The sequence below is a fragment of the Sinohyriopsis cumingii genome, chromosome 15 (assembly GCF_028554795.1).
Source record: "Sinohyriopsis cumingii isolate HCF-2022 chromosome 15, ASM2855479v2, whole genome shotgun sequence".
NCBI classification, from domain to species: Eukaryota; Metazoa; Mollusca; class Bivalvia; order Unionida; family Unionidae; genus Sinohyriopsis; species Sinohyriopsis cumingii.
In genome coordinates, this window is record NC_142975.1 from 58636380 (window position 1) to 58651762 (window position 15383).

A 15383-nucleotide genomic window follows, 5' to 3' on the forward strand; every position below is an offset into this window, starting at 1 on the left:
TGAGTGTAGTCATTATTTGTGTAAATTCTGATGTATATCTAGGCTTTAAGCTGGTTACATATTTTAAGAAACGTGTAACTTCCAAAATTAGTGACTTAAGTGCTGACGTAAGGCTCTCTTGCAGTTTATAGTTAACATGTCAGTGTGATTGTGTGATTTGGGATTTTTTAACATAGCTTTTACAATGTTTCAATCATATTGCAACGATGTCTTCAGTGTGGCTGTTTATAGTAATGATTAGCACTGGGGTATCATGTCACAGACATGTAGCATGTTGTTCCACCCAGTCAAATTATTGACACCAGGCCAACCAGTCCAAACACTAACCTCTTAATGCTGAGTGCCAAGTGAGGCAGCTGTTAGTACCATTTTTGTAAGTCTTTGGTATCATTCAGCTGGGGTTGCAACCCGCGACATCCCACATCCGAGGCAGATGCTCTGATCACTTAGGCCATCGGAGCAGTTAATCTCAGTGTCCAAAAGAGGATGAATGATTATATTATTTTATAAAGCTGCCAACAATATCAAATTGATCCATAATTGCTTACATGGGTTTATCATAAGATACCTATGTTGTGTAAGTCCTTAAAAAAGTCCATGTGTTGCCAGAAGTTGCTTATAAATATTCATCTTCATATGAAACCATTCAAAATGTGACCAGTTTAAATTTTTTTTATTTATTAATGAAAACATCCCAGTGTATCCATGCTTAATACTTTTGGGACACAAGTCTCTGTATCCAGGCTTATAATTCCATTATCCAATTACAGTACAGATTGTTTATTACATTCTTGGGAGCATTATATATTTTCAATTACATTTTGAGTTTAAGTTGCCCTACTAGATTTGTAGTTACTATGCATTCCAAAGGGTTTGTTATAATGTTTCTTCATTATAATGTCTTGTTGGTTATAGTCTTTAATCTGTGTGGTATGCTTAAGAAAGGAGGCTCAATTAAAACACCGACAATTATTATACACCAAAGACAGTTAAACACTGCTAGTCATTTAAACAACAAAGTTACCAGGTAAAAAAACATCATTTACCTAATGTGTCAGGTAAAAAACATCATTTACCTAATGTGTCAGGTAAAAAAACATCATTTACCTAATGTGTCAGGTAAAAAACATCATTTACCTAATGTGTCAGGTAAAAAGAACATCATTTACCTAACGTGTCAGGTAAAAAACATCATTTACCTAATGTGTCAGGTAAAAAAACATCATTTACCTAATGTGTCAGGTAAAAAAACATCATTTACCTAATGTGTCAGGTAAAAAAAACATCATTTACCTAATGTGTCAGGTAAAAAAACATCATTTACCTAATGTGTCAGGTAAAAAAAACATCATTTACCTAATGTGTCAGGTAACAAAAGTGATAATCACACCAGGTAATAAAGATTTTTACGCCTCATTCATAACCACTACTTTAGAGTCATGTGTTGCTGGTAAAGTGCAATTAAGCTTAAAAATAAATGTTTTTGTTTTCTTTTTTTCATACTAAATAATTTAGAAATATCATTCTAGACTGTATGTTGACTGAATAAATACAGACTAAAAGTAAATCTCATTTTTATTTTATGTTCTGTTTCTGAAAATGGCTGAAAATTCTCAGGTCACACAAAGTTTGTTTCTTAAAAATGCATCTTTAGACACAAAGGTTTATGGTTCTTGCTTTTTCAAACATGAATAGGTCTCAAACAGTTAAATTTGTGGTTATTGTCAAATTTACAAATCCATTTAGCTTTAAAAATGTGATGTAATTTCCAGTTGATTAATGTGCAAACAAGCATGCAAGGAAGACAGCATAAAGAGAGAAGTAGACAATCAAATTCATTCCTATTTTGGAGTCATTCTTATTTCTTGTGTTCCTGTTGTAATTCTGCAGATGTGTTTTGTGCTGTACTTAGATATTATTCAAGAGGAAAAACATTTGTTTGGACTTTACAGTGGAAATAGAAAATGCTTATTACTTGGACTATAATATTATTCTGGAACTATTGTGAATTAGTCAAAGGAGTTCTGGACATTGCCATCTTGACAGCTTCATGATCTTGTTGGATTAGTACATTTCCAGTCTTCAAATTTATATGGAACATTCCATTATTTTGGACTTTCATAGAACTTTATCAGGCTTATTTTGGATTCACTTCATAATACTGTAATTCTCACTCACATTTTCACTTATGACATTGATAATTGTTTGTTAAGTTTTGGCTTTGCTTCTTTCTTTTACTTAGTTTGTGACCATAGAGGTATAACAGGGTTGACCAACATTGACAGCTAATCAGATATGCAGAAATATTAAGGATGTCTGATACTGAGAGCTAATCAGATACAGAGGTACTAAAGTTGACTGACACATATAGCTAATCAGATACAGAGGTACTAAAGTTGATTGACACATATAGCTAATCAGATACTCAGGTACTAAAGTTGACTGACATTGATAGCTAATCAGATACAGAGGTACTAAAGTTGATTGACGTTGATAGCTAATCAGATACAGAGGTACTAAAGATGATTGACATTGATAGCTAATCAGATACAGAGGTACTAAAGTTGACTGATAGCTAATCAGATACAGAGGTACTAAAGTTGACTGACACTGATAGCTAATCAGATACACAGGTACTAAAGTTGATTGACATTGATAGCTAATCAGATACAGAGGTACTAAAGTTGACTGACACTGATAGCTAATCAGATACAGAGGTACTAAAGTTGACTGACATTGATAGCTAATCAGATACACAGGTACTAAAGTTGATTGACATTGATAGCTAATCAGATACAGAGGTACTAAAGTTGATTGACATTGATAGCTAATCAGATACAGAGGTACTAAAGTTGATTGACATTGATAGCTAATCAGATACAGAGGTACTAAAGTTGACTGACATTGACAGCTAATCAGATACAGAGGTTCTAAAGTTGACTGACATTGATAGCTAATCAGATACAGAGGTACTGAAGTTGACTGACACATATAGCTCATCAGATACAGAGGTACTAAAGTTGACTGACATATAGCTAATCAGATACAGAGGTACTAAAGTTGATTGACATTGATAGCTAATCAGATACAGAGGTACTAAAGTTGACTGACATATAGCTAATCAGATACAGAGGTACTAAAGTTGATTGACATTGATAGCTCATCAGATACAGAGGTACTAAAGTTGATTGATATTGATAGCTAATCAGATACAGAGGTACTAAAGTTGACTGACATATAGCTAATCAGATACAGAGGTCCTAAGTTGACTGACATTGATAGCTAATCAGATACACAGGCACTAAAGTTGATTGACATTGATAGCTAATCAGATACAGAGGTACTAAAGTTGACTGACATTGATAGCTAATCAGATACAGAGGTACTAAAGTTGATTGACACATATAGCTATTCAGATACAGAGGTACTAAAGTTGACTGACATTGATAGCTAATCAGATACAGAGGTACTAAAGTTGACTGACACTGATAGCTAATCAGATACACAGGTACTAAAGTTGATTGACATTGATAGCTAATCAGATACAGAGGTACTAAAGTTGATTGACATTGATAGCTAATCAGATACAGAGGTACTAAAGTTGATTGACATTGATAGCTAATCAGATACAGATGTACTAAAGTTGACTGACATTGACAGCTAATCAGATACAGAGGTTCTAAAGTTGACTGACATTGATAGCTAATCAGATACAGAGGTACTGAAGTTGACTGACACATAAAGCTCATCAGATATAGAGGTACTAAAGTTGACTGACACTGATAGCTAATCAGATACAGACGTGTTAAGGTTGATTGACATTATGGATTATTCTTAAACTTTCTGATGCATATGTTCTGGACCAAGAAAAAATGCCTTTAATCTTAAATCACTGATCCTGCTGTTAGATATTTTCTATTTGTTTTTTTAAAAAAATCTTTTCAGGTCGCGGTGATGGTTATGGATGGAGTCTTATAGAAAACAGTCTTAAAGCCAATTACATATGTGAAATTGAGAAGAGTGCAGTTCCCAACTTTGCCATCCAGTCCCGAGACTTTGGTAAAATAATGTTTTATATTATTATTATTATTAGTAGTAGTAGTAGTAGTAGTAATAGTACATTGCTTCCTGTTTAGAATATTGTACATTATAACCCAAAAAGTGACTGCATTATAAGCAAGGGACCCTCCAACAAGAGTGTCATAATAGTGCATGAAGAACAACAATAATATATTTAATTAGTTGTGAAATCATATTATAATTGGTTCTCATAAGCTAAGGAGTGAAATAAAGTGAAATAAATTAAATAGCAATCATGATAAAACAAAATGTGATAAATTTAGCAGGATCCATCACCTTTATTCATGTTATAACAAGTGTTGCAGCTTACTGAGGGGCAGTATAGTGAAGGATGACTGTACTTGATTAACCCATGGTACACGGGGGTCTCCATTTATTATTTTTATATTCCCATGGTACATGGGGGTCTCCCTTTATTATTTTTAATTTTTGTTTTCCATGTCTTCTTGCTGCTTTTCTTCACAAATAAAAAAGGTAAGTTACATTTGATTAAGAACTATTTCATTTGTTATGTCCAATACTTGCATCCCTGGAAATCAGTTTGCTTCATTTTGAATTGATGGTAAAACATACCATCCACTCATCCTTCAGAATCATATGTCAGATTATTAGATATTTACTGTCAACTCCTGAAACAATACTGTGTACAGTAATTAGTATTTCTATGGATTTCTTATTATCCTTTCTAGACTTGTTATCACTGCATTTCACTGTTAGCACCTATGGCCTGTCTTTCAGTGGGTTATAGTTTGTAGACTTGTTATCACTGCATTTCACTGTTAGCACCTATGGCCTGTCTTTCAGTGGGTTATAGTTTGTAGACATGTTATCACTGCATTTCACTGTTAGCACCTATGGCCTGTCTTTCAGTGGGTTATAGTTTGTAGACTTGTCATCACTGCATTTCACTGTTAGCACCTATGGCCTGTCTTTCAGTGGGTTATAGTTTCAGACCGTCCTGACTGTGCAGAGAATTTACAGCAATCATTCGGGAGAAAAAAATTACCAAAAATATGCACTCCCTTTAAATAAAGCAGGTCTATTTCCATACGAAAATGTTGACATTATTGAGATTGTAATATTAAATGTACATGATGTTAGAAATCAGATTAGTTTGGCAATTTGTCAGCTAAACTGAGCATACATTATTCTTTGTAATAAAAATTTTGTTTAGATAACTTCAAATTTGTGAATTGACATGCATTGTTTTGATTATTAAATTAATTCACCACAGTCAAAGCTGGTAGTGCCATCTAGCCCCCCAAATTTGGGGTGCCTCATTTTCATTTCATTTTATTTCCCAGGTTCTAGTGTGATGACTTTCCATTCAAATTTATGACATCCATAATCATAGTTGGTGCCAATCCATATAACCTATAAAAAACGATATGTTTATTGAGTGTTTTTAATACCGACTATTTAAAACATTAATTAAAGTGATGTTTAGGATTATTCATACACAAGACAAATTACAAACAAACAGTAGCAATCAATACATTAGTACATACAGTAAGACATAATTGCACCAAACTTAACAAAAAAAATACATGCATACAAAGATACACTATTTTTACTGGGGGTGGTTCATCTTACCTACATAAATACATACTTCCTACATACATATCTACACACCTACGTACATACATACATACTTATCAAAATAAACATTCAGAGGCCAACGTACATAACAAAATGAAACATATATGTTGTTTTTGTTATGGGTTTAATGCCATTTTTCAGTGCAAATAGATTATGTATGTCAAGCTGTCATGGTTGACCTCCAGCAAAACCTAAGGCTCAACACGTTACATAGAGACTGTTTTCCCAAATAATAATGCATAATTTCATATTGATAATTGTTTGATAAATTAACTGATTATCTGTTTAATCTGACCAGCCATAATGCAAGTTAAACCACATAATCTGAACCCAAAAATTGGAAACTGAAAGATGAATAAATTCTTTTATGAATTTTGAAATGACATTTTATTACAGAAGTGTTTTCTTCACATACTTTATACGTGTTTAACTGTTTCACAGATTATGGCCTTGGATTAGTTAGCCTTGACACTGTTCCACGAGGACCAAAGATCATCCAGGAACCAGGAAGCGTTGTAATTGTCGGAGATGGTGTTACGTCTGTGTACTTGGAATGCATCGCCAGGGGAGTGCCTTTCCCAGCATATAAATGGTACAGAGGATCAGGATTAAATCAAAGTGTCACATCCTCGACAGATAATCGCTACACTCTCAGTGGGGGAAGACTCACGATAGAAAAGCCAAATAACAATCTGGATTTTAACACATATCGATGTACAGTGGAAAATGAATATGGTACAGTAATGAGTGAAGCAGCACAAATTTTGTTTGGATGTAAGTATATTATATGTATTCTGGAGAAATTCATACTTAAAAACAAATTGTGGAAGAATATATCATAGCAAAAATTCACTTTTTATTCCAGCCATAAACAAGAACATACCATGTTTAGATATCATTTGTCCATCGCTGCATCTGTTCATCTCTTTGTCTATCTGTTATGTATTTAGCTCCATCTACAGTTACAAAAGTCTAGATCATTTCACTTGGTGTCAGGGAGAGTCCTTTCGATTTTGTGAAAGGACAATGTCACTGGTTGCCAGACAAAATGGTTTCTGCTTAATAATTCTAGATGTCCACCATCTTTGTGAAAGGCTTGCACCTGAAGTAAAGAAGAACCCTCTTAATATTGAGCTTTAAAAAAATCAAAAATCTAGATCACAATGACTGAAAGAACTGTCTAATTACTCAAGTTTTCTATCACTGGTAGTTAACAAACTTTGTTGGTAGTTATACTTGGGATATCGAAGACATTTTTATTGATTGTGGGGTTGGTTAAATGGTCAAAAGTCCATTAGGCCAGTGTGACTGAGAAAAGAAAAATGTTCTCAAATTTTCAAATGTTTGTCACCAGAATGTTGGTTTCATGTCATACATAAGGTAAAAACATTGAAACAAATGTTTTGTCAACAAAAACTAAGACTTTATGGGTTCATCTCTTCTTGCAATTCATTCATGCACCTACCCATCAATTAGTAAATAATATTAATAGCTGTCAAATTAATTGATTGCTGCTTTTTGACTGCAGTACTCAAACAAAAATGTTTTACACACAGGACCAGGGCTGGTGACCTAAAAAAGATCACAAACCCAGACTCAAACTTCACAAGACAAGACTCCAATTTTCATGTGCCCAAAATTACCCCCTTGTTTAGATATTATTTGTCACATGTCATTTCAATTGCTGCACTTCAAATATGACAAAATAAAAGCAAACTCATATTAAATTGACTTTGTGTTTATTTAGATCTTAAAACATTTTCACACAAAGCCATGTTTTCCTCTAGGTCCTGAGGTCAGCCATCGTCTGATTGCTCTAGTACCTCTCTTATTCAGTGGATCAACAGTGTTTATGTTAATTAGCATCTGAAGTGCGTCATGATTTATACAGTTCTCTTTACACTTTTGATGTTATTCATAGGTGCTGCTTAATTTGTTTAACCAGTGTTACATTACACTAGTGTAAGCATGTGCAAGGGACAGCTCTATTATTATTCATTCATACACTTTGACTTGAAGCATTTTGAACAACACAATAACAAAAAAGGTTGACAGTCTTTTAAAAAATCAAAATAGTTAAGTTTTCTTGCTGAAATCATTTTTAGTTGCTCTTTTCTTTTAATCTCAACTCTGCAAAGGATGGTTGATTGTTTATAATGAAAGGCTCAAAAGCCAACACAACCACATTTGTTCTCTTTATTACTTATAATACCTTTATTAAAAAATCCTGTATTTGGCCCTAAAGTCTCCAGATTACAACAAAAAGTAATCAATTAACAGCTGGTCATGTGTATCATCAATATCTTCTGAGACCTCTATTGCATTTGAACTTCAGCTGTGTAATCAAATCATTAATAAAAAGAGATATTTTAGATGTGTTGAAATGGCAGTGAGATTTTTATTTGCTGATGATTTTACTTGCTTTAAGGTGTTTGTAGACTTGCTTCATTTTTATGTTAATTGTATATGTTCATTTGACTGCCATTTGAAGTCTCACAAGGTAACATCACCTTGAGATCTTGTATTTTTCAAGTAGTAAATGTTATTGTAATTATTTTATTGTTTTCGTAAAGTGTTACTGTATTGCACTGTGTATTGCAATATGGGTTTTGTTATATCACAGTTTATCACAATACAGTTTTGGGCGTATCATTGCACCTTTACATACTACTATGTATCACTTACATACTAATTTAAGCTGTTACCTTTTTTTCACCTCATTGTTCAGGAATCACAATATTGATTTCTTATTTGGCTTATGATTCTGAATGTTTTAACTTGATTTTTTTTAATGTTTAGGCCAGTTGGACTAATGATGTGAAACAATAACATCTGTCTCAGAATATCTTTTAAGAAATATTTTTATGGATAAAAGTGTTAATAAGTCTTTCTGATCTTTACTTATTTGTCTGTTTACATATTTATTTTCAATTTGATTATTATAGTATCAGGAATTTTTGTGGGAACCAATTTTCACAACTTTTGTTGTTGACCGAAATCATGATTTTAAACAGCCAATGAAAAATGAATATATGATGATTATGCCCCATTATGTTACGGTGTTTCATTCCTAGATATCAACAAAGCTACTAGTAATTGATAAATCAACATCAATAATGTAACTAGGCAATACATTATTAGCTTTTGCATGTGATTGTTATGTTTTAACCCTTTGAAAAAAGAAATAAAAAGTATTCTTTCAAAGCACACATATAGATAATGTATCTGGTAGCTGTAATTTCTAGTCACTGCCTTAAATCAGTATGTGAGATAAATGAAAATATAGGGAAATGGGAAAAAAAATAAGGTATTCAAACACTAGCAATGCCGAAAATGAAAGAAAGAAATGTAAAAAAATACTGATATATGAAAAGTAAATTTAGTACTTATTCAAAGTGATCCTTCAATTGAATACAATTATTATTGAAAAAGTTCAACCGTCCTAAAGACGTATGTCATTTTATCTATGCATTTTTAATCAGAATGAACAACAAGCCTGTAACATGCTAGAACTACTGATAATTTGAAGCACCAATATTAATGAAACATCATATATATATATATATATATATATATTAAATCTCAACTTGAAAGATTTTCAGACAAAGCTTTTGTACGAACATCATATCAATCATGGTACAGCTGTACTCAAATGCATTTCAAGTAAATAATCCCCCAATTGCAGAATTAAATAAGTCCAAGTTTCTTAAAACCACCATTAATTATGTCCAATCATTCACTTATTGTGTGAGCTGCAATTATGAATACAGCATGAACTGGCTGGATGAAATTATAAATGAGGCTGCAAAATAGCTAAAATTCCAGTTGTGGAGGTGTGATTTTAATTCTTCCTTGTACCTTTTTTTTATTGTCAAGTCTAGTGTATGTAAAGCAGGCACAAACAACGGAGTGATTTCACTGTCTTTCAGTTTGGTTAGCACATTAGCACTTTGGAGGTATCAGCTTCCTTTGATGTTCTTCATTCAGAAAAAACACAGTGTAATTGATTGATCTTGAAAATTGAGCCCTATGAAGAAGAAATTCTACTACCAGTCTATGTTTTTTTATTGTTGTTGATTGACTGACTGACTGATTGGTTGATCACAACAGACCTTCACCCAATCAGAAGAATGACAGCATCAAAGGAATGATTACCTACAGGAGTAATGAATTATTCAGTTACACTTTTTTGTCTATTAATTGCACTACTGAATGAATTTTCATCTTTTTATTATCATGAATAGATTGATTTTTAATGACTGCCTCTCTGTTTCCTTTGTTTCATAGATCTATACAACTTTCCTCCTGTCAAACCTGAGGACATAGTAGCAAAACAGTTTGATGGAACAAAAATGCAGTGCACAGCCCCATCTGCATTACCTGGTAAGTACAGACACATATATTGGTGATACTTTTTTTAATTTGATATTCTTGTTTACATTTTTGCATTTTCCCCAAAATTTGGACAAAGTAATAGCTGTAGGTCATCCACAAAAATAGCACGGAATAGTCTGAATACATCAGGGGTGTTAAAAATGGCCTGGAATAGTTCACGTATATCAAGCATGTAAAAAATGGCCTGAAATAGTTTACATATATCAAGCATGTCAAAAATGGCCTGGAATAGTTTACATATATCAAGCATTTCAAAATGGCCTGGAATAGTTTACATATATCAAGCATTTCAAAATGGCCTGGAATAGTTTACATATATCAAGCATGTCAAAAATGGCCTGGAATAGTTTACATATATCAAGCATGTCAAAAATGGCCTGGAATAGTTTACATATATCAAGCATTTCAAAATGGCCCAGAATAGTTTACATATTTCAAGCATGTCAAAAATGGCCTGGAATAGTTTACATATATCAAGCATTTCAAAATGGCCTGGAATAGTTTACATATATCAAGCATGTCAAAAATGGCCTGGAATGGTTTATATATATCAAGCATGTCAAAAATGGCCTGGAATAGTTTACATATATCAAGCATTTCAAAATGGCCCAGAATAGTTTACATATTTCAAGCATGTCAAAAATGGCCTGGAATGGTTTATATATATCAAGCATGTCAAAAATGGCCTGGAATAGTTTACATATATCAAGCATTTCAAAATGGCCTGGAATAGCTTACATAAATCAAGCATTTCAAAATGGCCTGAAGTAGTTTACATATATCAAGCATATCAAAAATGGCCTGGAATAGTTTACATATATCAAGCATTTCAAAATGGCCTGGAATAGTTTACATAAATCAAGCATTTCAAAATGGCCTGGAATAGTTTACATATATCAAGCATGTCAAAAATGGCCTGGAATAGTTTACATATATCAAGCATGTCAAAAATGGCCTGGAATAGTTTACATATATCAAGCATTTCAAAATGGCCTGGAATAGTTTACATATTTCAAGCATGTCAAAAATGGCCTGGAATAGTTTACATATATCAAGCATTTCAAAAATGGCCTGGAATAGTTTACATAAATCAAGCATTTCAAAATGGCCTGAAGTAGTTTACATATATCAAGCATATCAAAAATGGCCTGGAATAGTTTACATATATCAAGCATGTCAAAAATGGCCTGGAATAGTTTACATATTTCAAGCATGTCAAAATGGCCTGGAATAGTTTACATATATCAAGCATGTCAAAATGGCCTGGAATAGTTTACATATATCAAGCATGTCAAAATGGCCTGGAATAGTTTACATATATCAAGCATTTCAAAATGGCCTGGAATAGTTTACATAAATCAAGCATGTCAAAATGGCCTGGAATAGTTTACATATATCAAGCATGTCAAAATGGCCTGGAATAGTTTACATATATCAAGCATTTCAAAATGGCCTGGAATAGTTTACATATATCAAGCATGTCAAAAATAGCCTAGAATAGTTTACATAAATCAAGCATTTCAAAATGGCCTGGAATAGTTTACATATATCAAGCATGTCAAAATGGCCTGGAATAGTTTGTGTATTTTAATGGTGTAAGAAGTATACCAGAATAGTTGTGTGGCCGGTGTAAAAAAAATAGCCACTAGATGGCAGTTAACTGTTGCTAAAGTTGACAGATTTGCTGTCAAAAACTTGAAATGTTTTCTCAGTACTTTATACTTTCTGTGGTGCCAGAATTCACATTTTTAATGAAACCAGTCTTATCAGGACTGTGTTTAGAAATAACTAACTTCCACAAGTACCTGCTTGATATGTCATTGTGAATACCAAGCAAATGTTTATACGATTAGTTCTGTTTCCAGCTAATTAGGATCTATGGGAAACACGTGCTTTACAGTGGAAAATGAAGCCAAATTGTCTTTAAATAAAGGATAAGTAAAAGATAAATCCTGATTTGTAGCAGACTTTAAAGGGCCTAGAAAAAGGGCTGACAAACATTTATTACTTGGTCTCAGAATCTTCAGTGTAACAGGTCATTTGTTTCTTTTCACTGTGACCTACTTTTTCACAGACTGTTTTATTTACATTCATCTCAAGGGTGCTGCTTATCACAGGTATAAATAGGTCACAGTGACTTTCTTACTATAATGACTGTGCAAGGATTTCAGCATATCTAATCCTAGACCAGAAGAGCTTGATATATGATGACCTTTCATCATGTGTCCATTGTCCATCATCCTTTAGCACAATATGATGACCTTTCATCATGTGACCATTTTTCATCATCTTTTAGCACAATATGATGACCTTTCATCATGTGTCCAATATCCGTCATCCTTTAGCACAATATGATGACCTTTCATCATGTGTCAAAGATCCATCATCCTTAAGCACAATATGATGACCTTTAATCATGTGTCCAATATCCATCATCCTTTAGCACAATATGATGACCTTTAATCATGTGTCCAATATTCATCATCCTTATGCACAATATGGTGACCTTTAATCATGTGTTCAATATCCATCATCCTTTAGCACAATATGATGACATTTCATCTTGTGTCCATTGCCCATCATTCTTTAGCACAATATGATGACCTTTAATCATGTGTCCAATATCCATCATCCTTGAGCACAATATGATGACCTTTTATCATGTGTCCAGTATCCATCATCCTTTAGCACAATATGGTGACCTTTCATCATGTGTCCAATATCCATCATCCTTTAGCACAATATGATGACCTTTAATCATGTGTCCAGTATCCATCATCCTTTAACACAATATGATGACCTTTCATCATGTGTCAAATATCCATCATTCTTTAGCACAATATGATGACCTTTCATCATGTGTCCAATATTCATCATCCTTTAGCACAATATGATGACCTTTCATCTTGTGTCCAATATCCATCATCCTTAAGCACAATATGATGACCTTTCATCATGTGTCCATTGTCCATCATCCTTTAGCACAATATGATGACCTTTCATCATGTATCCAATATCGATCATCCTTAATCACAGTATGATGTCCTTACATCATGTGTCCATTGTCCATCATCCTTTAGCACAATATGATGACCTTTCATCTTGTGTCCATTGTCCATCATCTTTTAGCACAATATGATGACCTTTCATCATGTGTCCAATATCCATCATCCTTAAGCACAGTATGATGACCTTACATCATGTGTCCATTGTCCATCATCCTTAAGCACAAGATTTTATTGCTGCTTCTCTTAAGCTGTAATCCATTAATACAGATTTGTTAAACTTTACAAACATATTCATTCAAAGGTTCTAAATTAAATTGTAGTAGTCCTTGGACAACCAATATGGCCTCCATGGCAGCCCACTAGAACACTTTGTTGATACTCTTCCAGAACAGATGATCATATTAACATGGAGTTTTCACCAAAAGTCTTCCTAGTTCATTCTAAATCAAAATGATGCCAATCTGGCATCAGTATGGCACCTTAGTTACCATCTTGAAAATATTGTTTTGCAACTCCTGATTGGATATTCATGTCTGCTTATGGTATTCACTAAACATTTCTTGTAATGTCTTGTTGGTACAAAATGAAAATGATGCTTGTCAGACATGACCTCAGACAGCTAGTTTGGAAACCATGTCAGCCATCTAGAAATTCTTGTTGTCACTTTATATATATATATATATATATATATATATATATATATATATATATATATATATATATATATAGCAAGTATCAATATGGGATATTTACTACAGGTTATTTTAGTTGGTCCTAAATGAACCTGTTCTAATGTACAGTATGGCCAGGCATCCCAAAACATTGTTGTTGCTAATGCTTCACATGGTTACCATGCCAGGCATCCCAATGATCCACATGGTCAAAATGCCAGGCATCCCAAATGATCCACATGGTCACCATGCCAGGCATACCAATGCTCCACATGATCACCATGCCAGTCATCCCAATGCTCCACATGGTCACCATGCCAGGCATCCTAATGCTCCACATGGTCACCATGACAGGCATTCCAAAAGTCTTGTTGTTGCCAATGCTCCACATGATCACCATGCCAGGCATCCCAATGCTCCATATGGTCACCATGCCAGGCATCCTAATGCTCCACATGGTCACCATGCCAGGCATCCTAATGCTCCACATGGTCACCATGCCAGGCATACCAGAAGTCTTGTTGTTGCCAATGCTTCACATGATCACCATGCCAGGCATCCCAATGCTCCACATGGTTACCATGACATGTATCATAATGCTCCACATGGTCACCATGCCAGGCAATCCAAAAGTCTTGTTGTTGCCAATGCTCCATATGGTCACCATGCCAGGCATCCCAAAAGTCTTGTTGTTGCTAATGCTCCACATGGTCACCATGACAGGCATCCCAATGCTCCACATGGTCACCATGTCAGGCATCCTAATGATCCACATAGTCACCATGACAGGCATCTCAATGCTTCACATAGTCATCATGACAGGCATCCTAATGCTCCACATGGTCACCATGACAGGCATCTTAATGCTCCACATAGTCACCATGCCAAGCATCCCAGTGCTTCACATAGTCACCATGACAGGCATCCTAATACTCCACATGGTCACCATGACAGGCATCCTAATGCTCCACATGGTCACCATGACAGGCATTCTAATGCTCCACATGGCTACATTGCCAGGCATCCCAGTGCTTCACATAGTCACCATGACAGTCATCCCAATGCTCCACATGGTCACCATGCCAGGCATCCCAAATGTCTTGTTGTTGCTAATGCTGCACATGGTCACCATGCCAGGCATCCTAATGCTCCACATGAACACCATGCCAGGCATCCTAATGCTCCACATAGTCACCATGACAGGCATCCTAATGCTCCACATGGTCACCATGACAGGCATCCAAAAGTCTTGTTGCCATTGCTCCAAATGGTCACCATGCCAGGTATCAGAAAAGCTTGTTGTTGCTAGTGCTCCACATGGTCACCATGCCAGGCATCCAAATGCTCCACATGGTCACCATGACAGGCATCCTAATGCTCCACATAGTCACCATGACAGGCATTCTAATGCTCCACATGGTCACCATGACAGGCATCCCATTTGCTCCAAATAGTCACCATGACAGGCATCCCAAAAGTCTTGTTGTTGCCAATGCTCCACATGGTCACCATGACAGGCATCCCAGAAGTCTTGTTGTTGCTAATGCTCCACATGGTCACCATGCCAGGCATCTCAATGCTCCACATGGTCACCATGCCAGGCATCCTGAGGCTCCACATAGTCACCAAG

At 34.7% G+C, this 15383-nt stretch overlaps 1 protein-coding gene across 2 annotated transcripts in view; it reads left to right on the forward strand.

The window, feature by feature from the left end:
* Window positions 1-15383, forward strand: part of LOC149781867 (contactin-3-like) — a 199050-nt gene that overhangs the window by 80744 nt on the left and 102923 nt on the right. For both annotated transcript variants that reach the window (XR_016414810.1, XM_089936061.1), the window contains exons 5-7: window positions 3946-4059; window positions 6121-6453; window positions 9967-10062. Coding sequence is in view for 1 of the 2 variants with exons in the window: in XM_089936061.1 (XP_089792187.1) it covers window positions 3946-4059; window positions 6121-6453; window positions 9967-10062 (543 nt within the window). In the remaining variant the exon portion in view is untranslated. The remainder of the gene's footprint in view (window positions 1-3945; window positions 4060-6120; window positions 6454-9966; window positions 10063-15383) is intronic.